Genomic DNA, 27,383 nt, shown 5'->3' on the forward strand with positions numbered 1-27,383 from the left:
AGATGGATTCGTTGTGCAGTAACAAAGAAAGTGAAAGTGCTCTATCTAAATCTTGCATACAGCAAGGGTCCTATGTATGGTTTTCCTTACAAGGTGCCTGGCCATATTTTTAGTAACGACTCTATTACAGAACTATTGATGTGCGTTTGCAGGCTGAACCCATTTAGACCAATCCGATGGAACAATCTCAAGAGTTTATTTCTGTATGACATCCTGTTGAGCGATGAATTGATTCAAAACATATTATCTGGTACTCCATTGTTGGAGGTTATAAGACTTCCAGAGTGCAAAGGTATGAGAAAAGTGATTATAACTAACCCAAAGTTGAAGGGTTTAGCCTTGGTTTGCAGCTCAGGGCCATGGATAGAACTCTCTGCTCCACATGTACAAACATTGGAAATCAGTGGTGACATGGAACAGGACCGCCTCAAGAATGTATCATCGCTGCTTGGTGGTCAAGTCATCCCTGAAGGACAAACAATAGATGATTCATTTCAGAACTTGCTGAGAAGGGCTTTTGAGAGTGTTCGCCATGCAATAGTTTTGGGCTTATCAACTCGATGCCTCCAGGTGTTTCTTATTAAAGTTTTATGTGTCTTACTCTTGGCCATGTTTAGTACTCAACGAAGTAATCAACTACTAAGTAAGACAGAGCTAGTAGCCTATTAAGTGTACCAAAATTACATATTATCACATACGTATGGTGAGGAAGAGACAAAATTTTGAATTATACTAATTCAAAATATTTATAATGTATTATTTTGCTGATGATTATGTGTGAAAGTTAAATATTAGTAACACCATAAACGTATTTATATTTACGAATTAGCATCGAAGTTTCTGAAATATAATAATACCCATTCTTCAAAAACACCGATATATTACGTTTTTTTTTTTTTGAATCAGGAAAAATCAATTGAAGAAGGGGAAAAAGGGCTGGGCAGGAAAAAAAAAATGCCGCCGTATGATTATATGTTGTTATTGAAGGTTTTTATGCTGTTGTAGAACATGTTTCTTCCAGATACACTTTACTTTGTGATTGCAGTTATAGGTGTCTGATGCACTTCTTCGTTGCAGATATGGTGTTAGTACGTGGTTTTCTTACATTGATATTCTTCCCCAAGGGCAACAAAGATGGTGAAGAGTATGATGGACGGAGAAATTTGGAGGATTTATTGATTTTCATAAATGAAAAGAGTGGCACTATCCGTGATGGGAACGGACAACTTACTTTTAAAGTTAGTAAAATTACTCATTTGAAAATTTTCACTTCTGATTGATAACGAAACACTGATCAGCATTCACCACTGATTTTTTCTTTTCTTTTCCTTGATATTGTGGTCGACTTAGGCTGGTATAGTTATAAGTTTGGATGCGTTGGTGAAGGATTTTGTCAGTGCTAGCAATGACGAAAAGAAGGCAGTCACAGTGTACTACTACACCATTTCAATAAGGATAGTGAGGGGTAATGCCTTATGTTGTATACTTGTATCATTTATTTGAAATTATTTGTTTCAGAGTCATAATTATAACAAAAATTGCTCAAAGTAGAAAACAACATTGTCAATAAAGTTGTATGAGTTTGAGAATTCTCAAACCTGTGCTCCAATATACCAGGCTAAGCCCTGGGAAAAGTTTGCATTCAGTAGGTTTCTTTGAAACACCACTTTTATTCTTTACTGTCACCTGTGGAACACATGTAGGTTAACAATTCCATCTTTGTAGCGTACAGTCATGGATGGTGCTGCAATTTTGACTGACTGGAACAAATTTTCCAAAGCACAACACACATTATTACTACAGAATTTTAACATGGGTGGAAACTCTTATGGGAACAACTAATGGACTTGGTTCCTCGAATCGGAAAACATGTTTAGGTATGGTTAGTGTAGTTGGGTTATTGGTATTAAGAAGCTTGACGGAAGATACTTTCAGGTATACATTCTATACATTATGCAACTTTCGCTTATGTTATTATTATTATTTTTACTTTTTGTATCTATTTTGCGAATGGTTATTGTTTTTTGGTCAAATACAGTAGTGAATGTGTTAACATGGAGTGGAATGTACAAAAATATCCAACAATCATATGAAAAGGGAACAAAAGTGTGTATATGGTGTTAGGAATAATAGTCTCACATTGCATGGATACTTGGGCATGAACTGTCATAAATTTATAACATTTTATTTCTAACGAAACCTACCATGAATCTAACAAAACGTATCTTTGCACTCAAGAGGCAACTCCTCGTCTCTTCCTATATACCCAATCCAAGACTCATGAAGACATAAACAGGTGCAACCATTTCTATTTTTTGTAGATCTCTCTAATAAACAGGCATTGAGTTTTCAATAGTTGTCTGCCTCATTTCTACTACTTTTGACCATTAAAGGTATTCTACAAACTCATGCAGATAATATTATTAGAAAATTAACTATTCTTCTTCTTTCTCTTTTGACTGTTTTTGTATCTCTTGAATTCCCGAATTTCTGAAAAATTCTTAACTTCCATATTGTTTACGAGGTTGTTGGAGAACTGATGGGAGCAATAGACGTCATGACAAAGACATCGAACCCGACATTCATCACGGATGATTCAATTTTGTCAAAATCATTCAATGATGGTTCTATCAAATATATACACACACCCAACTATATTTATTTTTTATTGCAGTTTCCTAATTGGATCGGGGGCATCAGCTTTGACGATAATGTTTACAAGTTATCTTAGCCAATTTAAGAGGTAAAACAAAACTCTGTTTTTTATTATCTTATAATTAGAGTTGATTTTTATTTTATTTTTTTCATAACTTACGAAAAGTATGCATTTATTACATTGAATAAAATTGAAGCGAATGTTGTAAAACAGAAATTGTACGATCGTGTGTAAGTGTTGCTTTGATCAATCTATTCTTAATAGTAGCATTGTTGCGTTAATTCCCATTAGTGTGCTGAATTTTTTTGATGGTGGATTCTTATATGGCGTATAGTCGTACGACTCTTATATTCATATTGAAAATTTTACCTCTTTTTACCTCTAGGGAGGTTATTGTTTTCTTCTTATATAAGGTATGCTAAAATATTTTTAACAATGAAAAATCAAAGATGTACTTTCTATTCTTTTTTTTTAATCGTAATCAAGGCAGTTCAATTGTCTTTAGTATGATCAGGTGGCTATTAGAAAGGTACACTGTAAATTTGTAAGCCTAAAGTTCCTAAGCAGGCCTGATTTAAAATACTTACTTATTTCAATCTGCTCTTTGTATTCGGAAACTAATAATTCTTCTGTTGTTTTGCCTTTTTAGTCACATCTGGAGGTGATACTTAGTGTAATTACCGTAACCAATGGACTATTATTACCTGTCACTCTTTTTTCTAGGAAATTTTCAGGTCAGATTGTATTCAAATTCTTTAGATTTATCAATTCAAATTTTATTATATGGATAATATTATTGTATCGTATAACTCAAATAAGCTAATAGGGATTAAATATTATGTTGTAGGTGCTTTATGATGCAGTCATGGGAAAAAATAGGAAAATGCAACTAAAGTTGTGAGATATGGAATGGTAGATGAAACAAAGGGAACTGTCATCATGCCAGACACATAAAGTATGTTATTTTGAACGACAAAAGTGGAGAAGATGAAATGGAACTAATCAAATGTTTGCAGACCATTTTAAACGAATGAACTAGAACACTAGAATCAATGACACTACCAGACCCCTTCTATTTCTTCACTTCTCAACCATAACTAAAGCCTCATTTTGAGCTAAGTACATATTTGTTGGTATTTAGGTGTTGTTGTTTCATGAACACATTGTACAATATAATTACGAAATATTGGACATGCTTGAACGGTTTGATTGGCTCATTGCAATCAATATAATTAACATTTGTAGGTTTGTAGATTCATGTTTTCCTAGATTTTATTGTGATAATGTTTTTTTGTTTGGTCACGTTGTATTTGGATATTAGGGATCAAAATATTAATCTTCAGCAATGTGCAAGCAGAAGTGTTGTGAGCCTTAGGCATGTACCCCTCGACACAACAATGGATTTGATAAGTAGTGCGTGCTTAGAAGAAATCAAATAACGTACTTGAATAGTAGGTATATACTAGTATACTGCTAAGCAGTGGGGGTGAGCGGAGTAGGAGAGGAAGATGGAGGAGTGGAGATGGAGAAGGAGGAGTGGAGATTTAGAGTGTCTGGAGAGGGAGAGGAAAAGGGAGAGTGAGAGAGACGAAGAGAAAAAACAGAAGGGAAGAGATGAGGACAGACAGACAGAAACCAACCAAGTTGGTTTTTGTCCGCATAACCCCCCCTTCTCCCAAAATGTTCGCTCCGCTCACGGATTATATTTTCTATACAATTGACTTTCAATTGTGTTATTGAAGTGCTACCTTGAAGGGACAAAGGGCAAGACAACTTAAAACTAGAAAATAACGGAGATAATGCAATCCCTAACAGAGATTGTATAGGTTAGAAAATATATTAGCATATACTCATTTTCTTAATTAAAGTTGCTCAAAGTACTGTAGTTAGCCAATAGCATTCTAGATTTGTTTTGTCTAACTTATAATTAGCTTTATCAAGTTAAATTAATCTGGCTAATCACTAATGATATGATGTTCCAGATTCAAAGTGCAAGTCACTCTTGCAAAGAGTGTTGTGAAAGACTGTATGGACGTGGTGGTCAAGTGCTCACAAGACTTCATATTGTACTTTTGAAAATAACAATTAAAAATCAAAGGGCAAGTATGTGGATTGTGTTTCTAAGTCACTACGTATATTATTTGTCACTGATGCTTACAATTTGTTCTAAGATTTCTTCTCATGGTTTCATCCTATTTTTTGGATGAAAAGTTTTCATTTATTTCTTCCATTCACTCTTGCAGCGAAAGATGGTGTACCAGCCAAGACCTCTACTCCAGTTTTAGGTAATTTACTGGGATTTTTATGTTGGTGTTAGTGGAGTGACTTTGCCCAGCCATATTATATTGGGTATCTAGATTTTTGGATTTTAAGCCAACACTTGGATATTAAGCCTTAATACTTGCTTGCAGGTGCGATGACAATTGCAGAAGGGAAATTCAATGGGCTATTATATTAACACCGAATCTGCATTGAATTATGACCAAATAATGATGTATATCCTGAGGTATGTACCACTAATCCACTAGAATGAAATTTAAAATTATGAAGATCAAATTAATCCACTAGAATCCATTGTTATGTGTGTTTATATAATTATATAATTTTATTGTCATTGCTTGGTGTTTCATTGCCTTTATTGGTTCACCTCTACATTGAAATCTGCAAAGATGAACACATTTATTAGCACGTGATATAGATGAGACTCTTCGATGCTATATATTTAGGTTATAAATAATGAAGTTAATTTATGGAAGATGGAAATGAATGGAGTATGATGTCTTGCTCAGACTATTACAATTTAATTTGGAAGAAAATATGACTTTTTCTAACAACTAATTTTAACAAGTCCAGCCTACTTACACTTTTGGTACTTATAAGTAGCAAAAATATACAAAAAAAAAAAGGTCTACCACTTATAAATAACTGAAAAACAAACACCCAAAGAATAAGTAGTAAGCACTTGCAAAAAGCAGAAAACAAACACCCCCTTAGTTTGGTTCCACAGTAATTACTACTGTTACATTTAGAGCACGCACAGGTTAGGTTTGTATAATTTTGAGCCTAACGATTGATGTAATTTCCTGCAACCTTTTGTGCAGTGAGATATTCCCTTTCTATGTGTATTTCAATGTATTGTATAATAGCAATGGAATTTGGTTTTCCAGATGTAAATGAAGTTCAAAATTTCTACCAAACCCAATATGCAAACTCAATCTAAATTTGTTTTGGCTTCAAATGATCTTTAATTTAAACCCGGGCCAGCTTGACCTATACGTTCAGTAATATTTATGTTTCTACGTTCTTACTATGTCTGACCATATTTAGTATAAACTTAGAGATTTAACAATTTTAAATTATGATTGCATTTGTTTTAAGATGTTATCAAGTATATTGAAGAAATAAAGTCAAAATAGGGTAAAATGAGTTTAATGGGATTGCATGGAATGAGAAGACCAGCTAGGCATAACTTAAGGTTGCCTAAGGTCTCAGACTGAGTTCTTTATATTAAATTCACAATCCACATAGATGTTATAGGCCGGTATTGCCATTGTTTGTACATATTTAATTCAGTTATGAACTACTTATTATTTATATTTGTTTATTTGGTGAAGGCATTAGACAACTTGAAAACCTCCGTCTTACTTTATATTTGCTATATATTTTTCAAAACTACTATGCCACAGTGTATGACAATGGTTGAAACCCTTATTTATTTGAAGTATTGACTTACTAAAAATGTATTTAATATAATTCTTTTGTTGAATTCTAGGTTTGGAGGTTGAAGATATATTGATTTTCCTAGATGTTAGGTTACTACACAAAGGCTCAAAGGTGACAATTGTGTAATGATAAGGTAATTATTTTTTGCCACTAACTGCATGTGCTTTTAGGGTGCATTTGAAGAAGGGGGGGTGTTGTTTATTAGCTTGAGTGCTATACGATATACCAGTGGGCACTCCCCGTGGTTTGAAGCAATTCTTAAGATCTTCTACCCTATTTTTTGGGGTCTAATGACTCTCAAGTAAGGTTCCTTCTATTTTTATCCACATCTCAAAAGAACTCTGCATGTTGCCATATTTACATTCTATTAGGCACATATAACGTTTACAGTGGGTTTGGCAATGAACATCGATTAGTTTGCTAATTGCTTAGATTTGGAATTAGTAAAATTGTTTATTGGACTCCTAATATATATGATCTACCTTCCAAGGAGATTTTGGGCATGCCTCCAATCCCTCCATAGCCATTGGTGCTACCTAAACACGGGGATTATTGTAATAATACTACTATCATATTATTACTTCTTTTTGTTTTTTGACATCTTAAAGTTTTGTTAAATGGCTCCCTTAGACGGTAAAAATATATATAAGTTCACTGTGTAAGGGTGATGTTCACTCATCTATCTCTCTAGCATGCATCCTTTCCAATGCTAGATAACATTAATTCCTGCATAACATCTCATTTTTACTTTATTTTGGCCTACAAAGTTCCTTAATTTTGCATACCAAGTATCCATAGCGTAGAAGTCAAAGCTGAAATCCCCCTAACATCATTTTTTTACCATTCGAAGTTCTAACATCAATACACCATATATCTATTGGTCGAGGAAATCCAAAGTATCTGTTGTCATTTTCATAGTAATTAATCATACGTTAAGACAAATTTTTAAATTTGATTGTTCATTTTCAAATTAACAATACAATGTTTGGTTTTATTGCGGGCAATTGACCAGGTTTTCTTGCTGGCTTTGCTAAATTCAAGTCTGATTTGGTGAGAGATGAAGAAGGTGAAATGGCAATACAAATTTATGCAGGTATATGGTATTGGCTTCATTTTGTGTTTTGTGAGGTTGTTCATGTTATTATTTATATCAAGCTTTCACAATTTTTTTATTCTTTGCGTTTTAGGCAAATATGAGTACAAAGAGTAAAATAGAAAGAGTCGGTTTTACCAAGTATGAGTACAGGGGGCCTTTTTTAAAAGAAAAAAAAAATCTACAAGCTTTTGCTAAAACTGCCTGCAAGAGATGTGAGATATTTATCATTCATTACTGTCTCTTACTGGAAAGTATTACAAGAGGATGTGACTTTTGTTAAAGATGGGCATTTGTTTTTCAATAATGGTGGGGAGAAGAGAACCAAAACTGCATCCCAAGTAATTGGTTTGAAAGTACTTTTAGTGTTATATATATATGTAAGCTAGGGTTCAGTAGTAACTTTGTAATCTCTTGATTTTCGCTTTCATGGCTTTCTAAGTGTTCTTGGTTCGACTTAAAGTGTTGTTGATTCGGCTATAAAGATAGCGACGTCGATCTCCTGTATATTGCTTCGTAATAATGAGTCTATCTGTTTGGTATTAGGTTATCTCACTTCTTTTTTAAGTGTGAGTTGTTCACTAATTAGCAGTCACTAAGTCTGTGTTTCTTAGATGAATTGATTTGGGGATCACCACTGCAAATCCTTATCCAGTTAGGTGTAAAAGGGTATTAATTTTAGTCGACGAACCACTTTAGTCAAAGTACTGCTACTTCAAATTTTTTGGGCACTATTAATCTTGATATATTTAGCACTTCTTTGTTTTAAGTGTTCGGTGTAGTGATATGAGGGCTCTGGAGGCCTTAAGTCAATGGTGCTCACATTTGAGGTTACGAGTTATGTTTGTCATGTCTCTTATTAAGGGTTTAGGAAATGATTGAAATGCATAACTCATAGGAAATAAGAAACGGTTACCATACCCATTTCTTATAAGGTGTTGGTTACTTAGTTTAAATAGGAAATGGTTGCATGATAAGAGAAAACTGCTCCTTTTATATTGTTTTGGTTTGTTGTTGTCATGAATTAAGAGTGGGGTGGTGTCTGTTTTAAGTTTGTTATCTTGCTTATTTAAAGTGGATCTTTAGCTCAATAGAAGAGCACTTGAGTGTGTAAATTCAGTAAATATCTCAAGAGATGGTGGTTCAAATCCACCAAGGTCCTATCCATAATTGATTCCTTTTTTGTTTATTTCAATAAGCCAAAAACTACATAAATTAGTACAAGCCAACTCCTCCACAATACAACCAGTTGTTCAACCAACTTGATCAAATTTTCTTGTGATAGTTTTACATTTGTAAGTTTGATTAAACACTAGACACGGCACATTATTGAAGCAAGATATTGCTTTTGGTATAAGTTATTATCTAAGGTGGACACCTTACACTTGGAGTGGCCGCTTGAACTTGAATTTAAAAATACACAATTGTTGACTAAAACAAAGATGTTAAGGATAGTTATGTTTTCATACATTTAAAAAAAAAAACCATGTCTCATCCCTATTTAACATGCTATCTTTATATACACTAATGTGCAATTAATATTTCTATTAGGCTGCTAAGATGAATTTTATTTTGCAACTTATTATTTTCATGTATTAGTTTCTAACAATAATGTTTGTACCAAATGGAGGTGCATACCTATTTTTATATTGCTAAATAGCTACAATCACTACTCAATATAACTACAATCACAAACTAGGATAATAGACATGACCATTTCTGCCCAAACAAAAAGGACTTTTGGTTAGTCTATGCATAAAAGGTTCTAATGGAATTGTGAAAGAAAGTGCTAATGAGGCACTCTCTTTTGCTTACATTTCCATATGAGAGTTCAATTCATTTTGCCATTATTTTGTTTTAAAGTTTTCTTTAGGAAATATGGATGGTGCAAACTGCAAGGATAAGAGGGTCTCTACTGTTTGCAAGTAGAAACAATGAATATATATAGAGAGAGAGAGTTTGAATATTTTGTTAAATGTCTTATATCTCTTGGATATGATAATACTGGATCATATGATGGACTTAATAATATATTTGAAGGACGTGGTAAGTTGTAGAATGGATAAGCTATGAAGTGAAATGATGAAGGATAGAAGATGGCATTTGGAAATAACATCATTGAGGTGAATAGTATTGCTTACACTTTAATTGATTGGGAATATGAGTCAATAAGACTCTTGAAGGGACCAATTTCATATACAATTGAAGACATATAACCAAATGAGCTCCGAAGAGTCTCTCCCCCAAATTGTGCTACCTTAGTTTTTTTTTTTTTTTTATTTGGTATGCAGTACATGCTACCTTAATGTTCTTAGCAAAAAAATTTGGTATCCTATATAATAGCGTTGAATGATTGTTTTGCTGATTTGCTATATGTTTTTTGTTTGCAAATATAATTATTTTGGGTACCCAATTATTTTCATCATTTTTTTTCGTCATGTTTATATATATAGATTATTTTTGGAATACAGGTCAAAAGGATGGATGTCGTTGATGACTTGATGTGTTAACGAGTTCTCCTGAAGAATTACATTGATCTGTAGGCATGGACTTATTTAAAACCTTAGAATCAGTCAAGATGAAATTAATTATTTTTTTTAACAATCTTTCATTAGATTTTACTTAAATACAAGTATTATGTACTTGGACTGGTATGATTTCTAATTTTGTATAAAGCACCAATATATATGAGGGACTCATAAATATAGGATTGAGAATGTTCTATAATAAGTATTGTGCTAATTGTCATTGACGATAGAATTCATGAGGCAAGGTCACTCTTTTGACTTACACAAGTACACACCTACACCGACACTATCAACATACTAACTACTCTCTATTTTTCCCTAATTTGAATTTTAATTAAAAAAATAGAACTTGTTCAAGTTTTTTTTTCAAAATTTATTTACTTTAATTAAATAATAACGGCACCTGTTCAGTGAATTGTTAGGGCAAGAAGATAGGGCTACAGACTGCAACTGAACTTAAAAAAAACAATGAAATAAAGTACAGCCCTATAGAATTTGTAAGGTGAAGCATATAAACAGGCAAAGAGAAACTTCTAAGAGCTAGGGTTCTATAAATGATCCAACTAGCCAAAAATATCCTTCTGACTAGACCATTCCATTGCGTGAACCCACTTTCCTTGAGTTTTACTATATGAGTTTCAATATATTTTGAAAATAATATTTTTGATACATAATAATAAAATTTATAAAAAAAGTCCCTGTTCGGTGAACGGGTCCAAAAATCTAATCATGCCTAAATCGGCGATGACATCATGTGAGCAATTAGTCCTGTCCCAAAAAAATTTACTGCACGGCCTTCAGTGGGCAATGGCATGACCCAATTTACAGTCTATATCATTATATATGAATATCTGATAAACAAGAAAATCAACTGAAAACGAATCCCCTAATATTTCGTAACGCAAGAAACTCATTCCATGGTCAAATAAGGTTAGGATCTTACACAGAAACACGAAAGCAATACTAACTGTAAATTTATGGACGCTCAAGCACTCTAATATTTGGAAAGTCAAATATTGTGAAGCAAAAACTGCAATTTCAAAAATCATAATAAAAATCATTGAAGCTCATTTTCTTTACATTACAGATCAAACAGAACTATAAGAGTTATCAAAAGTTATCACGATCGTTTCTATAGAAAATATTTGCGATCTGTGGGACGTAGGTGTCAGAACAAACTACATCTTCTATACAAAACAGGGTGCACTGGACAATGTACACCAGTATCTGATCAGAAGACACATTAAAAATAACCTCTCAAAAAGAACACATAATGACAAAGAAATAATGTGTAGGTACGGCGGCGAAATGTGACATATGTATGTGAAATGATTATCCTGAGAATTCAGTTCACTTGAAGCACACAAGGTCCCTACCGCAGAAGGCATGCCTGCAGTTCAGCACCACAAGACTTCTTTTAGTATAACATCCATGAATATACAATTTTACATAACCATCCTCTCCTACTCCCTAAAATTTCAGATTTCAATTATGTGTGTATTACATACAAATATACAATATAGAAATTACAAAACAAATTTGATCAATTCCTTGAATGAAAAGATATGATAAAACTAAAGCTATAGAATCTTTATATGATTCCAATAAATTAAATACACATTGGCAAATGAAGAGATGACATATGGTAAAATTGAACACATGTACTTAGAACCTTTTTATTTATTTTTTATTTTTTATTTTTTATTTTTTTTTTTTTTTGGAGGGGGTAATACCATAAAAGGATAAAGGATCTACATCTCGCTTCATGGAAAATATAAAGTCCTAAGACATCCCAAAGACATTGGCTGAGTGTCTCCAACAACAGTAACATTAACAATCCTCCAAAAGCATCCAAAAATCAATCTACCTCCTTTTGTAAGGAATTTCCTTTTCCAAGCTGTCAATCATTCCAAATCAGTCTTCGAAATACTAGTAAAAAGAAGTACCAGGACACCAAGTAAGAGCCAAGATGGCTGATAAACAGCTCATCACCCTAGCCAACTGCAACCTGCCTACCCCCATAACGAAGATTTGGAAACTAAGCTTGCAACCTATGATGCACGGATACTCTTAAAATGTCATTGCACCCGTATCAGTCGGGTACGATACCAATACGGGTACTGGATACTTCTAGGGTACTGGAATCTCTGAAATAGACCTGATCCGATAGTTCTACTCCATTGAAATGTAAATTGTTCTTGAGGCTTCAAGCTGTATTGACTTTGACATGTGTTATAATAGTTTTTCATATGTTCTTGACTAACTTTACTCAAAGAACTACTAACATAATTTTCAGAATACACATATTTTAAAATATTCATATTAATTAGCCGTACCCATAGGCCGTACCCGTATCCTAATATTTCAAAAAAGTCGTATCCTACCCCATACCGGTGTCGCCGTATCAGTACCTGTACATCATAGCTTGCAACTGAACTGACTTAAACAAAGGCAGTACATCCCTAATGGAGATCACCTGACTAAAGGAAGTGTCAAAATGGAAGAGGTGTTATCTGAAAATTGAAGAATACTAACATGGGGCAATGATGGCATCACCTTGTCACCATTCTACTCAAAACCTCAGAAATAATAATGTATGGAAACTTATAAGGGAAACAGAGGATCACTAGGAAAGGCATCTCCGACTTCCAAAGAAGAATGCTAGAAAACTGCAAATGTATTTCGTAGTTCCATCCTCCCTACTCTTCTTAATTCTATTCCCACTTCCCAGTATTCCTAATTTTATCTTCCCTATTCCTACCACTAATACCTCTTCAAATCCTCTTCTTCCTCCACTAAACCTATGACCTTAGTTCTTTTGCCAAACATTATACCCCAATAGTGCATATTATTCTGTCCTCAAACAATTTAAAAAGGGTGGTGCACTTCTGTCCGACACATCACACATGTTGGACTCCCAAGGGGGGGGGGAGGGGTCGGCATAGATCAATTGATGTGTATTATTCCATGAATAATACATAGATAAGTCAATTATCTGTGAAACATAGTGAGTATATTTTTTAGGCTTTGCCAAATATGACTTTCAATTGTAGAGCCAGACTGCAATATGTATAATCGTATAAAAACGGCCCATGCAACACAGCCATAAGAAGAAGATTTTCTATACAAATTTGTAAGGCGAGGCAATGAATCAACTTTACGCAGGTCGCAAAAAATCTCCTTACGGCAGTCAGGGCATCTTCTTTAAAGGTAATACACTAATTTCCTAGCTTTAGCGTCTCTATATCTTCATTCCCTTGTATTACAGTTTCCGCTAAACCTATTAGACCTCAAACTAGACTTCTAAATCTAAATATTTCCATAAGTATGAGAATGCCTCGAATTATTTATAGCAAAATCTGAATTACAAAAAATAATAAAATCACAGAAAATAATAAAAGTGATACTCTTTGTCCTACATCAGTATGTTAGTTGTTCTGAAGCTTTATCCTACAAAGGTTTTGCAAATTGCAGGAATTTCGCAGATATTTTAAAAACCTTGTACAATAGGAAAACATTCACTTCAAAGTACAAGCCGACATAGTATAAGAAATGATTCAAGTGAATATACTGACATCAGTGAACATCCCCGCTGTGGCTTTTTCTTCTTTTCCTTCTGCTTTTGTGGTGGCTTGATTACTACTCTGATTGCAGCATCAAAAACTGCCTTCACATTCTGCTCAGTGAAGAACAATGAAGGAAACATAAGAACAATGACAAGTGGCAACCTCGTCAAAAATTGTATAAGAATAAAGATCAGAATTGTATGTGACAGAAGGTAAAAGACCAATTTGGCAAATATCCATAGATCATTAATACATTAACAGCCTTATGTGTAGATAACATTCAATAATTCCCAACTACTGTTACAGACCAATAAAATAGAATTGACTAAAGCATACAAGGCATGCAAATTATCACAAATGGGTACCACAAACTTCCAAAAAAGATATAGATATAAAAGGATTATATATTTATACCCATATAGTAGGGGGCAAGCGTGCTTATCAGGATGCAAGATACATCCCATGTCATACACATGATCCCCTTCCGGGTGCATATTGACATACCAAGAACTCAGTTTCTTCCTGAATTCTAAGCTTTTCTATATATCTAGTTTCCTAAAACAAGAAAGCTCTTCAGTTGGATAAACACGTGGTAGTTTTTCATTACCTGCTGAGTTTTTGAACTGCATTCGATATAATAAGAGGCCCCAATCTGCTTTCGTAGCTCCTCTCCCTTCATGTAATAAAAAAATCAGAATCATTCATATTGCCAAAATGAAAATAAACACTACAGTTGTAAATGGAACAAGAGTCGTACTTGTGCAGTAGTCACAGGCACCAACCCAGGATGATCAGCCATATAGTGCTTATCTTCACGAAGATCTGTGCATTAGAAACCTTGAAGTCAATGCAGAAACTAGAAAATCATACAATGAGAGAAACTTTCTTACAAACTTCAAGGTATGAATAAAATGGTTCACAATTGTGGAGCTAAGTGACATTGAAACGCGTACATCGTCCACTGAAAGATTTTTGGTTTTGGACTGTATGCAAGACCTCAGAGAAGATCATGATAGGAAACACACACACACACTATCTTGTGAAGTCGAAATTCCAGCAGGTGAACACCACCATCATTATTGACGACTACTTGAAGAAGAAGAAGAAGAAGAACCTTCTATCCATGTACACATGAGGAGAGAAGAAGGATTTTAGAAATTTGGTGAAACTTTTTTTTTTTTAACAAAATGTGTACCAACATCTAGTGAGATGGTTTTTCAATTAAAAAAAAAAAAAAAAAAAAAAAAAAAAAAAGTGTTTACTTTGTATAGGGCGAGAAAACATAAAGAGAAGGTCTAAACAAGCTTTGAAACCTCAAGTGTTAAAAGGTAGAGCGACTAGAACAAAAACAGGAACAACAAGAACAAGAACAATAATATACTATTATTATTATGTCTCAAGCCTCTATCACCCCTGCTTCTAGACTCTAAGTGCAAACCTGTGCACAATCGGCAAGGTGGCAAGGTGGGTATCCACCTAGGTTCTTTTTTGTTTTAAGTTTACAGTTAAAATTTTGTGATCTTACTCTATTAAGACTTTAAGAGTATTCATACCACTATAGCAGCTAAGCTAGGTAAAAAGATCAACATCAAATAGTTGGAGAAATTACTGCACTTAAAGTACAAAAAACAACACTTTGTCGGCCCACTATCCATCAGCTCGTGCTTTTGATGTCTAAGTAATTCTTAACATGGTACCAACTACCAAGTGGTAGATCTTGACAGGTCAAAAGTTCTAGCCTGTATACCGGCACAGGACTGTACCCTTCATATGCGTCACTGAGTATGTCAAGAGACTGTCCACGAAGATCCTTGCTCCCTTTACATATAGAGGGGCACAAGAAGCAAACAGACAGGAACTACAATTTTAAAACTCTTCTTGGTTCTTTGTCCTTTCAGTGTCTTCCCTTTCCCAGACATTTCCAAGGTCATCCCCTGTCATTAACATAACCCATGCTCACTTATACTTCTAATGAAAAGTCTTAAGTCGGGAAGCACTAAGGTGGATGTTGTGATGTGTGGTTTTCCTGCGGTGTTGATTGGCATGTGTCTACAGCTTGTTATTTATACCCACGGTTCCTTTATTAACCACTATTGTGCCTCTCTCCGTCAGCTTGGACTTTGACGTAAATGGTTGTTACCTAGGTTACATTGACACTCCGTATCGGACACGGATAAGAATTGTTGGACACGGCAAAATACCAAAATTCGAGATAAATTACATGCAATATGTGTCCGACACGGACACATATCCGACACGGATTTTTTTCAAAATATGGCGTGTCCATGTAACCTAGGTTGTTACTATGTCACATAAATACATTTACTCTAAAACTCGAATCTGATGGAAAGAGGCACAACTGCGGGCCTAACAAGGGGCAGACAGCCATCAAACAACACCTTTGAAAAAAGCATGCATATTACTTCAACCTCCAATTTAGTGTCATTTACTTCAGTTATGCTAACCGATTACATTGGATGCATGAAATATATGTGATTATGTATATCAGATATTGTTAGAAATTTTTCCGACAGCATTTCCACTATGACAACAAATAGTTTATGAAGCAATGGTTACAAACATCAAAAAATTAGCACTGCACACTGCACTCAAAGCTGCTTGTAGGCCATACATGGTCCTCTACGTTGCAAACTTGCAATGAATGGTATACTGAAAATTAAGAGGAGGACAGTGGGGACAGAATAAGATAACTAACAGTCTCTCAATCGAAGCATTAGCACAACTCTTTTTTATCAGTTAATATAATTTATTAATATGAAACCAATCAAAAGAATGTAGGATGAGGTGTAACAACAAAGAAATCAAAGAAAGGCAATGAAAAATAACAAAACCAAGAAACTAAGAAGCAAAGGTCCCTGATAAACCCTCTAGCTCTCTTTAATGCTTGTACTAAAGGAACATGATTACTTCGATATCTACTTGACGTCAAAACGGTTGTATGTTGATTTTATCAAAAAGCAAACGACTTGCTTCTTACAAAACACTAAGACATTGCCAGAAAGTTTCTATAAAATTAAAAAGTCCACCATTGCACTCTAGCCCAATTCCCCGAAAAGGAAACGATACGTATGGAACTACAAAGCTTTTTCTATAAGATGGACAGAGTGTTTATAAGAAGACCGGGACGAAAGAGAGCTCGGAACTATTATAGTCTACATACAAGAAATGGAAGTATACAATCACTCTCAAAAAGAAAAACCAACAGTTAAAAAGTGTGCTTGTAAAATGACTTCCTCAACACTATTTACACATATGTAGAACTCAACCATTAGATCTCTCTAAATAGGATATCCATCCTTTATACTAATGGAGTGTGAAAAAACTCCCCTACTCTCTTCTTTCGTTTAAAATATCAGAGCCTAAGTCCTGTATTGCATTAGTTATTCATTAGAGATGCACATTTTGTCCAGTAGTATATCTGTGCCACTTTAGCCTCCAAAAAGAAGTATATATTATGTCAAAATACCAACTAATGGTTATAACTTATATAGATATGTCAAAAGGGGTTAACTTTGATGCAAACTTGTTAGTAGAAGACAGTAATGTTGACTAGGTGACAGTAACTGTCATTTGATACAATCTATCAAGGAACCATGGAATGATATCAAAACAGATGAAATGATATCAAACAAAGAAGAACCCCAAACTAGCAAAAGATGATAACAGGTATTGATTATAAACCAAATACATACTGTGAGAGATCAATAAACAAACAAAAACGGAATACTGCATAATTGGAAGGAAGTAAATAATACAATCAATTGTCTATTCAAAACTTACCCAATTTTTTTTTGCTTAAGATAATTGTATTAAATTATTAATATAAAGTAGAAGTTACAAAGAATGTTTCGATTTAAGGCAAAACTTACCCAATTTGGTGCCAGCAAGAACAACTGGAACTCCAGGGGCATAATGCTGAAGCTCAGGTATCCACTGAGCAAGTAATTATATATCAGAAACAGCTAAATTTAGACAAACACTCAAAGAACCACAAGAGCAAAAAACACATAATTCCCATGAATTTGTACCTTCTTAAATACATTTTCGTAGCTTGCCCGGCTGACTAAAGAGAACGCTAAGACGAACACATCTGCTCCTCTGTAGCTCAAGGGTCTTAGCCTATTGTAATCTTCCTGGCCTATCAAGCAAAGTAACAATATCTTCATTCAAAATGAGTACTGACGTAAACTCAAAAACACCCAAACCCGAAAAACTGTTTTTGAGAAATATCCAATTCATTTGTAAACTTAACAGAATGCAGAAAATGCAACAAAAGATTACCAGCAGTATCCCAGAGGCCTAAATTCACAGTGGTGCCTTCAACAACTACATTTGCACTGAAATTGTCGAAAACAGTCGGCACATAATCCTAACAAAATGCACAACCTTTAATTAGGATAAAAGCCAAATGTGAGTTTTAAGGTCCCATATATAAATAAATAAATCAAACATAAACACAAAAACAAAAGTAGCAAACCCCTCCATTGCTTAAAAAACTCACAGAAACCAAGAAGTATACTTACAGTGGGGAATTTGTTACTAGTGTAACAAATAAGCATACAAGTTTTTCCAACAGCCCCATCACCAACAGTAACACATTTGATGAACCTAGAAGCACTGGAAGACATTGAGAACAAAAAATGAAGATAGTATTGCCTTTTTGGGTTTGTATATATTAAAAAAAATAGAGGTTGGAGTCACATGATTCTCACACACACTCACACTTCACTTACTCTCTGTAGCAGTTTAGCTACTCTCTTTTCTTTTTTTTTTTTTCTTTTTTATAAATAATACTGTGAGTGTGGGGTTATGACTGAGTGCAAATGGGAGTATTGAAGATGGTGGTGGTTATTCACATTCTTTCTTACTGCCTCACCAATGAGTCAACTCTCCATGGACATATTTAAGACTCCTATATGTTGTTTAAACAATACGCCATTAGCCGTCCATTATTATCTAAATGTACGGAGAAATGATTTATTCTTAAAGACAAACTTTTGCGGATGTATAACTTGATTGAGAAGATCTTGTTAAGAGAATACTGTTGTTTTAAAAAATCTTTTGGCATGATTACATTAATTATGTGAACTATGGTATTAAGCTTTCAGATTAATGCGTATGTAATATGTATACTCGTAAATAATGGGTATGACAATAAAATGTGATGCTTGATACGTTAAATGTCAAAAAGCATTGTGTTTTTTAACTTTACACTGTAGGCGTCAAGATAGAAAAGTTAGCTTTAAACCATGAGTTGGTGTAGCTACTGAAATAATTGAACACTTTAAAAGTGGTCCAAGGAATAAGTGAAAATGAAGCAAACATTGCAGTGAATTGTTACAATCAGGAAATTGAACTGAAAACTTGGAACATTTTTTGTTCAAGGCTGTAAAAATGACTTTCACTAAGTTTGGGCCTGGCGAATTAATCAAGAAATTGGACCTGGCTTCATTTTCCAGTTTTCACTAATCTTGGGCCTCAAGAAACTGAACCACCTCTTTTGCCAGCGTTACGATCTTTATATGGCATGGTGTGGGCATTGTCACCAAATTCGGCGTTTTTCAATCTTCTTTTTTCGGAGAAATTGATATTAGGATATTTTGATATTTTGAAGAGTTTGGATTAGGATGAGATTTTGTTTTTGTTTTTGGTAGTTAATTACTCAATTACCCGGCGTAAATTCAAATATGAAACGTGTATTTGGTTTTGTTTTCCTAAAAAAAGACCAAAACCCGATAATTTGCTAAACATACCAATAATAAGGCTAGTTTGGTAATCAACATAGTTTATTTTTTTTTTAGTAGGGACTTTTTAAAAATATTGGCTTGATGTGGCTTTCTGTGAATTGTTTATAAATGGTGTGGGCATTTTTTTTAAAATCCGAGATATTGGCAAGGCGTCTTATTCGGTTTAAAACACGGGTTTTAAAAAAAACATTTTAAAAACTTAAAAATGTTTAAAACCCGAAATTTTGAAAATTTCCCGTTTAAAACTTTATTAATTTTTATTTTTTTTTAATCTAAAAGAAAACGCAAGAAGAAAAAGGAGTTTTGGAGTTTACCTTTTTGAAAAGTAGGCATTAGATTGACTTATTGAGACAGTTTTATTTTGCTTTGGACTATTAATAATTGGAAATTTTAAAGTTATTAATTTATTTGTAGTACTTGATTACGCTATTATGGTTGGTAATTAGTAGTATCTTATTTAGAGTCATGTTTTGGTACTGAATCTAAAACTTTTAGTATTTGAATGAGTAATGATAATTTGATACTTTTATGTATTTGAATTTTATTTTATTTTTATTATTATTATTTTTATTTTATGTGCCTATTCTTTTTTCCACTCTTATAAAAAACCAAATTTCTTATCTATTATATTCTTTATCATTGGTTTTTACCATTTTTTTTTACGTATTATACGTTTTAAACTCATTTTACCTGAACCCGTTATTTATGCCCTACATTTTTTTACGTTTTTTTTTTCCGACGCTCCGTTTAAAACACGAACTAAGTTTTTTTTTCAAATACACCGTTTTAAACCCATACCATACTTGGTGGCAATAAATGTGAGTGCACTGTGCACATGTATATATATATCGGCCTGGCTAGGTAGACAGCCAAAAATGAAACAGCCATAGTACAGGCGAAATCAAACCGTTGGATCAGAAAAAAATCAAACGATCTAAACACTGAAATTTCGAAATACACGAAGGGTTTGGGTTTTCTCTCACTCGCTCTTTCTCTTTCCTACAAGTATGCAAACCATGCTAGACATCGGTTTTCTTAAGTCTCACCCGCCCCTCTAGATCGATAGTTAGTATGGTTACAAGTATGCAAACTGTGCTAGACATCGGTTTTCTTAAGTCTCACCCGCCCCTCTAGATCGATAGTTAGTATGGTTTCTTTGGATTATAATTGTAATTATATAGTAGAGACTCATTTATTTATTTTTTTAAAACAAAATGAGAGATAATTATGTTATTTAAGTGATATTAGGAAGTTATTTTAAATTATCAACAATAAAATAGGACTTGTTTTAATTTCAATGTGGGAAATGAGGATAATTATTTAATTTAAGTGACATTAGATAGGTATTTTTAAATTATTAATACAAAAAAGACCTTGTTCAAATTATATTAATAAAAGTAACGAGGGAGGTGTTTCTAAATTAAGTAAATAAGGAAATAGGTTTAGTTGAATAAAATATGGATTTAATCTGGTTCTAATAGCAGTTTCGGTCATTGCTGGATTCTGGGGGAAAATTGGTTACATTGTTTAAAAGAGCTTCCATCATTGTAATATTTGCGGGTACGATCTCAGAACTTCGTTTATTTTCTGTCAGTCTAGAAAAGCGAATGGTATATCACTTGCTCTGATTAATTCATTGAATTCATATGTTTCATCTTTTTTGAACTCGAGAGAATAAATTATTCTACTTAACAAACGAATATAGTTTCAGAGTTTGAGGAAAAGAATTCCGCCTTCAAACTTGTTTCATAAGGTATTCGATAAAATGTCTTTAAGTGATTTTTATTCAGTTTTTACTCATTTGTTAAGTTGGGATACATTGTTTTTGAAATAATTTGTTCAGCAAACTTCCAAATCGATGATAGTGGATCTTTAGCTCAAATGGTATAGCAGTTTGGAGATATCCAAAAATGAATCCACCAAGATCCTTTAATAACAAAAGTTCACACAACAAAACTGGTATTTCCTATTAATTTTATCTTTGCTATTTAGATGTGAATCACTTAGTGCAAGAATTGGTAATATGTATTGTGGTGTTGAAATATAATTCATATAGTCGTCGTAATGGAATTGCTACTGTGGTTGTAGATGGATTTCTACCTTGAAGCTATTGTGAATCGAAATGGGTTTGGCGTAACAACGGTTTTTGAAGTCGGTACTGGGGTTCTTACTGGTTTAATATGTGAGCTTTTGCTTCATACTTTGGTTAGTCTGGTTGAGAAGAAGCCACAGTGAGCTGAGAATGTGATTGTGTTTCTGGAGCAATATCTTTGTTCGCATTGTTTTGTTCTTCTAGGTTGCTATTGCCTTTTGTTTTCTCATGTTTGTTATGGTGCAATGTTTATTTTGGTTTGGTGTTTGATTGTATTGGTTTGTTGTGGTGTGTAGTTTGGAGAGGAGAATATGGCGACAGAGATTACTCCATTCCTTTTGTCAGCTCAATCGCCTGATGCGAATATCCAAACTGCAGCTCAATCACCATGTATTGAATCTTGCGGTGTTTTTACTTGTTGGGAAGACTTCGGCACTTACGATGAATGTAGCTGGTGTGTGTCAAGGATTGATTATTGATTGCATTTTCGTGGTATGTTATTAAGAATACTAATGCAAGCTAAGAGTTCTGTCAAAGTTTTGAGTTCTGTAAGGGTGTACACTTGATAACGCAAGGAACGAGAAAATTAGCTATCTACGTTTTTTTTTTATAGTAATTTCCTATCTACATAAGTGATCTGTCTAGCTAATTTAGCGCAGACAAGAAATGTACACTTGACTGAGTTATGTCAGAGTTTTTTGGTCTTAGTTACAGTTGATTTTTTGGCAGAGTTTTTTCTGTTAGTTTTTTTGGATAGTATTCTTAATCTTGCAGGAAATTAAGGCTTCATACAACATTGTGGTAAGTACCAGCACGTATCAGTTTCTACATTTTAGCTTTGGGTCTGGAGAATGAACACAAGGAACACTATTTATGCTAGCTCATTCGTTCACTGCGTGGTCTTCCAAGTTAAGGAGGAAGTGGAAGTAGCATTAAAGAAACATTTTAGCAAGAAGTAGTAAGACTTTTGATCATTCTTAGTATTTGTTGAGTTGCTTGCTTGGAAATCTATTATTGAGAAAATAGTTTAGGAGCACACTTTGTTTCAACAAACTTTTCCTTTCAGAAGAACTCACACTTTGTTTAAGCTGTCAGAAGGTCTTAAAGCTCTTGGCATAATTCTATAAACTCAAGCCAAAATTCTGACAGCCAAAATTTGGATATCATTTTTTGGTCTTAGTTACATTTGATTGCTTGAATAGAACCACTTGCAGGAAATGGTTCTGTCAGAGTTTTGTCTGTTAGAGTTCTGTCTGGATACAAGTGGTTTGGCAAAGATGATGATTGCATCGTTCTGCAGGAAATGGAGATGCTAGAGCGTTTCATTGACAGGGAAGAAATTGTAGAGAAGAGCCGATGGAAGGATTAATGAGCTTGTTTTAGATGCTCATTAGTATGACTGAAAGAGAAAAACATAGTTCTTTTGTTCTTTTACATTGTATATGGTAACTACAGGAAAGAATGTCGGAGAAAGACCATGTTTCTTTACACTTTTGAGGCAGATATTTACAAACTAAATTGCTTTGTAAGAAAGCGTTTTCTGCAATGAGTCTGATATCTTTGTCATTGCTTTTCTTGGTACCTTGTGCAAGTCCAGATATATGTACATAATTTTACAATGTCTGGTTCGTACGCCATTGAACATATTGATGTTGCAAAAGGATTGATAGGCAGCCTTGCGAAGTACCTTTTTGGACCATCCATTGACGTATCGAGACAGTGCTATGGGATTTCATATAATTTTGGGACCTCACATGGAATTCAGTGAAAAATATCCCCAAGCAATTCAGTGAATAATAATTTGAGGAATGCATATGCCTGATCGATGCACCTACTATCTTGGAGGAAAATAAGCACTTAACATACGGGAGGCAGTGTGATACAAAATCTATTTGACTTATTCACCCAAACCCTTATGGAGTTCTGACAAACAGTATATTTACATTCCCCCCACCCCACCTCTTTTCACAAGTTTAGTATCAAATACGAACCAAAGGATGATATGGTTTTTCGGTTATCAAGATCCTCAAACCGTACAAGTTTTATAAGGGAGAAGGAAAACAATGTCCACTCTCATCTATCTGCTCAAGATAGCACACGGGCTGATGGCCTGATGCATTGCAGACTAATATAATTTGAAAGAGGATTTGGGGAGAACCAAAAGAGTACAAAGGTGGAAAATAGACAGAGAAAAAATGGAAATAATTGAGTTCCAAATACTCTTATCTGCTTTCAATTTTCTCTAAACAGTGCAACTTGCAAGAACTACATATTTCACAACAACAATTTCACTTCATTTGCTACACTAGTTCAGTCAGAACCTGATACACTTCCACCATCCCTTATCCCTGCAGCATGGTGCCAGAAGAAACTATTATGGTAGAAGGGTGAAGGGCACAATTTAATTTGGTCATCCATGCTTGATTAACTCATTCTTTACTTGAACCAAGATGCTCATAGAGAATTGGACACTTAAAGAAGCTTTGCTACTTGTTATCTTCGCCACCAGTCCACTCATTCCAGTCTTTGTCGACATGCTTCTATGCCCAAACTACTGCTGTTCTTGCAGCTTGTGGACCCAGGTAGTCCTCTTTCATTAATGGTGTCAGCCATATCAATGAAAGGAACTACTAATAGCGTTCCTGGACCTCCATATTCAGTGTGTAGGAAAGTACTGAAGATCTGTTTAAAACATGATAGCAAGCACATTCAGCATGTTGCAAGGCTAAACTAGATATAAAACAGCGGTAGACTTTTCAAGTAGAATCCAAGGTTTGATCTCTCCAGGATTACGTGCTGGGTAAAGCAAAACAAGCTTTAGTCGTGACTGCACACAATGTAATCAAAGTTGGTCATGCCAGAGTTGATTCAATGTCTAACACCCAGCACAAGAATTTCAATCACTCCAAGATCACTGATCTCAGCCACCACTATGTTTATAATGGATATGATTTTCTCCACGGTATGGGTACTTATGAGGAAGGACATATCTGTTGGACTGACAATGATCTGATAGGAGTGCACCATCCTCGTTATGATGCTATTGGAATACAAGCTTTTGTTGGAATTCATCGTGTGCAGAAAATCATGATCGATACAGGTAGTTCGGCAAGTGTGATCTACAAGCCTTGTTACAAAGGACTCAATTTCCCCGAGAAAATGATAGTTCCCAATCCAAATCCTATCATTGGCTTTGATGGGACAGCAGGAAAATCAATTGGTAGATGCTATCTTCTGGTGACATTAATGAACAAGGAAGTTATAATTGATTTTCTTCTCTTGGATTGTAACTCCTCCTACAATGTCATACTGGGAAGAGATTGGATCCACTCAATGGGGGCTGTCATTTTTACTTTCGATCAGGCTATCAAGTTCTGATGTGATGGTATGGTATGCAAAGTTTGAAATGATCAAATAGCAGCTTTGAAGTGCCATGAGTCTGTACTCGAAGATTATAAAGATTCGGAAGTCAAGGGCAACACCATCCTAAATGTCAATGGGGTAAAATAGTAATTGCAGAATTCCATTGGCCGGGTAAACGCTATGGAGCAGCGTTTAGGTGGCCCCTCGACAATCAACAGGCTCTTCGAAGTACAGATCGGGAACAAGGAAGAAGAAACCACTTTTATTTTTGCGGAAATTTCCAAGAAGGAACAAGATGAACTCATTGAGCTTTTGAAGAAAAATTGCACAGTGTTTGTGTAGACGGTTGAACAAATGCCTGGAATTGATCCTTTATTTGCATTTCACAAGCTAGATATCGACATAACACAAAAGCCAGTGCGTCAGAAGCCTCGCTGAATGGCTCTCGATCGAAAGCTCAAAGTGAAAGAAGAGATCGACAAACTTCTAAGTGTTAATTTTATTAGGCATGTACTATATCCGAAATGGATATCCAATGTAGTAACAGTCCCTAAGAAAAATGGGAAACTTACAATCTGTTGATTTTACTGATGTCAATAAAAAATGTCCTGTTCACCCGTATCCCTTGCCTCATATTTCTAAAATGGTTGATGCCACTTCAGGGTTTAAACGAATTTCTTTTATGGATGCCTCAATGGGATTTTATCAATTGCATTAGCTGAAGATTAACAAGAACTTACAACTTTCATAACAAACCAAGGCTTATTTTGCTATAAGGTAATGCCTTTCGGTCTATAAAACGCACCGGAAACATATCAGAAATTTATAAATACATCATTTTCAGACTTCTTAGGCAAGTTTATGGAAGCTTATATTGACGATATGGTCATCAAGTCGCATGAAGACTCTTCACATCTTCATTACTTGCAAAAAAAATTTGATCGGCTGGTGCATATTCAAATGCGTTTAAATTCATCAAAATGCGCATTTGGGTTAGCATCGAGTAAATTTCTTGGAATCTTATGACCAAACGAGGCATTGAAGCTAATCCTGATCAAATCTGTGCAATTACTGAAATGCCCTCGCCAAAAACCAAGAAGCAAATCCAGTAACTTATGGGTAGGATAGCCGCTTTGGGTAGATTTATCTCAAAATATTCAGATCAGCTCCACCCCTTTTTTCAAGCCATTAAGGGATCCCCACAATGGACAGATGTGTGTGACGTAGCTTTTCAGAAAATGAAAGAATACCTAGTACAGCCGCCAATTCTTGCTAGTCCGACCACCGGACAAACAATTGGCATCTATTTGGCAACATCAGAAATAGCTGTGAGTGTCATCTTATTCATTGATGATGAAAATGAACAACCAATTTTCTTCATAAGTAAGACCCTTACAGCTCCAGAAGCAAGGTATTCACAGATTGAGAAAATAGCTCTCTCACTTGTCTATAGTGCACGAAGATTGAAACCTTATTTCCAAGGGCGTATCATCAATGTCTACATTGAATACCCTTTGAGAAAAGTTCTTTGAAATGCTGATTCGAGCCGATTAGCATATTGGGAAACATATTTGAGTGCCTACGAAATTATCTACAAAGCCCGATCATCTGAGAAAGGCCACGCAATGGCATCACTTATGACCGATTTTTCTGTCGATGACATACCGACCATGGAAGAGCAGTTTGAGGAACCTCCTCCTAATCCACAACAAGGATCGGCCGATCCATCCACAAGTGCCGACCCTTCTTTATGGATTCTACACACGGACGGTTCCAAGAACAAATCAGGTTTAGGCCTTGGTTGTGTTTTTATCCGACCTGATGGCGAGAAAATTGAAAAATCTATTCGCCTCGGATTTTGCTCATCAAATAATGAAGCTGAATATGAAGCGGTTCTTTATGTAATGCGAACAACACTTAACCTGGGGGCAACAAAGATCGAGTTATTCACTGACTCAAAGCTTGTTGTGAATCAATTTGGCGGACCTTTTGTTGCTCGAAATGATAGGATGGCTACATATGTCCAAAAAATGCATGAGCTATCCATTCATTTCAAATCCATTGCAGTTCACCAGCGCTCTCGCAATGATAATCATCACGCCGATGCTTTAGCCTATCTCTCTGCCGCAGTTGATGTTAACAATGAAAGAAAAATCTATATTGATTTCCAACCTTTTCCAATCATAACTATTATAGAGACATTTTCAAAACTTATATATTGCTCATCTATGCTATTTCTAGACGACATCTCGGAATTTCGAATTCGAGCAAGTAAATGCCGTAACAACAAGGAAAAGAAAGAGAGAAGAGCTAGCTCAATCCTCCGGCACAAGTTTAGAATCTCACTCAGAGGAAGCAGCTCAAGAAGATTTAGCCGACCATCAAGATTTGGCCGATCATTGTGTTGAGAGTGATTCTCCACTCACACATGATGCCGACCAAAGCAATGTTGATATGGAAGATGAATCCCACGAAGCAGATAATTCTCCATAGTACCACATTTGGATCTCCAATCTATCGACGGTGATTCTTCACCAGATGATTGGAGACCTACTTATTTAGAATTTTTGCAACATGGAACTCTACCTGAGGAT

General features: G+C 34.7%; 2 protein-coding genes and 2 long non-coding RNA genes across 12 annotated transcripts; 3 read left to right on the forward strand and 1 right to left on the reverse strand.

Annotated features, from left to right (window-relative positions):
- The first annotated feature begins 1,529 nt into the window (after nt 1–1,529).
- On the forward strand, nt 1,530–10,199 carry LOC147523246 (uncharacterized). 5 transcript variants are annotated; one of them, XR_015215958.1, is made up of 10 exons: nt 2,309–2,743; nt 3,306–3,390; nt 3,504–3,611; nt 4,639–4,759; nt 4,900–4,941; nt 5,068–5,162; nt 6,429–6,499; nt 6,585–6,680; nt 7,392–7,472; nt 7,567–7,934. It is a non-coding gene; the product is annotated as an uncharacterized LOC147523246 (long non-coding RNA). The 5 variants fall into 5 exon arrangements; XR_015215960.1 differs by lacking the exon at nt 7,567–7,934 and adding an exon at nt 9,944–10,199 and having other exon boundaries at nt 2,583–2,743; XR_015215962.1 differs by lacking the exon at nt 7,567–7,934 and adding an exon at nt 9,944–10,199 and having other exon boundaries at nt 2,605–2,743; nt 4,639–4,755.
- An 817-nt stretch (nt 10,200–11,016) lies between these two features.
- Nucleotides 11,017–18,737, reverse strand: LOC147523247 (rac-like GTP-binding protein 3). Its single transcript, XM_086597935.1, has 8 exons — nt 18,111–18,737; nt 17,869–17,956; nt 17,616–17,725; nt 17,457–17,520; nt 14,324–14,388; nt 14,174–14,239; nt 13,576–13,676; nt 11,017–11,390 (listed from the first exon to the last, which is right to left on the reverse strand). Exons 1-8 carry the CDS (start codon nt 18,213–18,215, stop codon nt 11,351–11,353), a joined length of 639 nt encoding a protein of 212 aa, XP_086454061.1. The 5' UTR covers nt 18,216–18,737; the 3' UTR covers nt 11,017–11,350.
- Nucleotides 18,738–20,751: 2,014 nt separating this feature from the next.
- Nucleotides 20,752–22,972, forward strand: LOC147523248 (uncharacterized). Of its 5 annotated transcripts, none has more exons than XR_015215965.1 (6): nt 20,796–20,894; nt 21,040–21,087; nt 21,178–21,293; nt 21,423–21,630; nt 21,723–22,384; nt 22,727–22,972. It is a non-coding gene; the product is annotated as an uncharacterized LOC147523248 (long non-coding RNA). The 5 variants fall into 5 exon arrangements; XR_015215966.1 differs by having other exon boundaries at nt 20,840–20,944; XR_015215969.1 differs by lacking the exon at nt 21,040–21,087 and having other exon boundaries at nt 20,792–20,894.
- A 1,325-nt stretch (nt 22,973–24,297) lies between these two features.
- Nucleotides 24,298–24,804, forward strand: LOC147523249 (uncharacterized). Its single transcript, XM_086570083.1, has one exon. The coding sequence runs from the start codon at nt 24,298–24,300 to the stop codon at nt 24,802–24,804; it is 507 nt and encodes a 168-aa protein (XP_086426209.1).
- The last annotated feature ends 2,579 nt before the right edge of the window (nt 24,805–27,383 follow it).

The sequence above is a fragment of the Coptis chinensis genome, chromosome 1 (genome assembly GCF_015680905.1).
Source record: "Coptis chinensis isolate HL-2020 chromosome 1, ASM1568090v1, whole genome shotgun sequence".
Lineage (NCBI taxonomy): Eukaryota > Viridiplantae > Streptophyta > Magnoliopsida > Ranunculales > Ranunculaceae > Coptis > Coptis chinensis.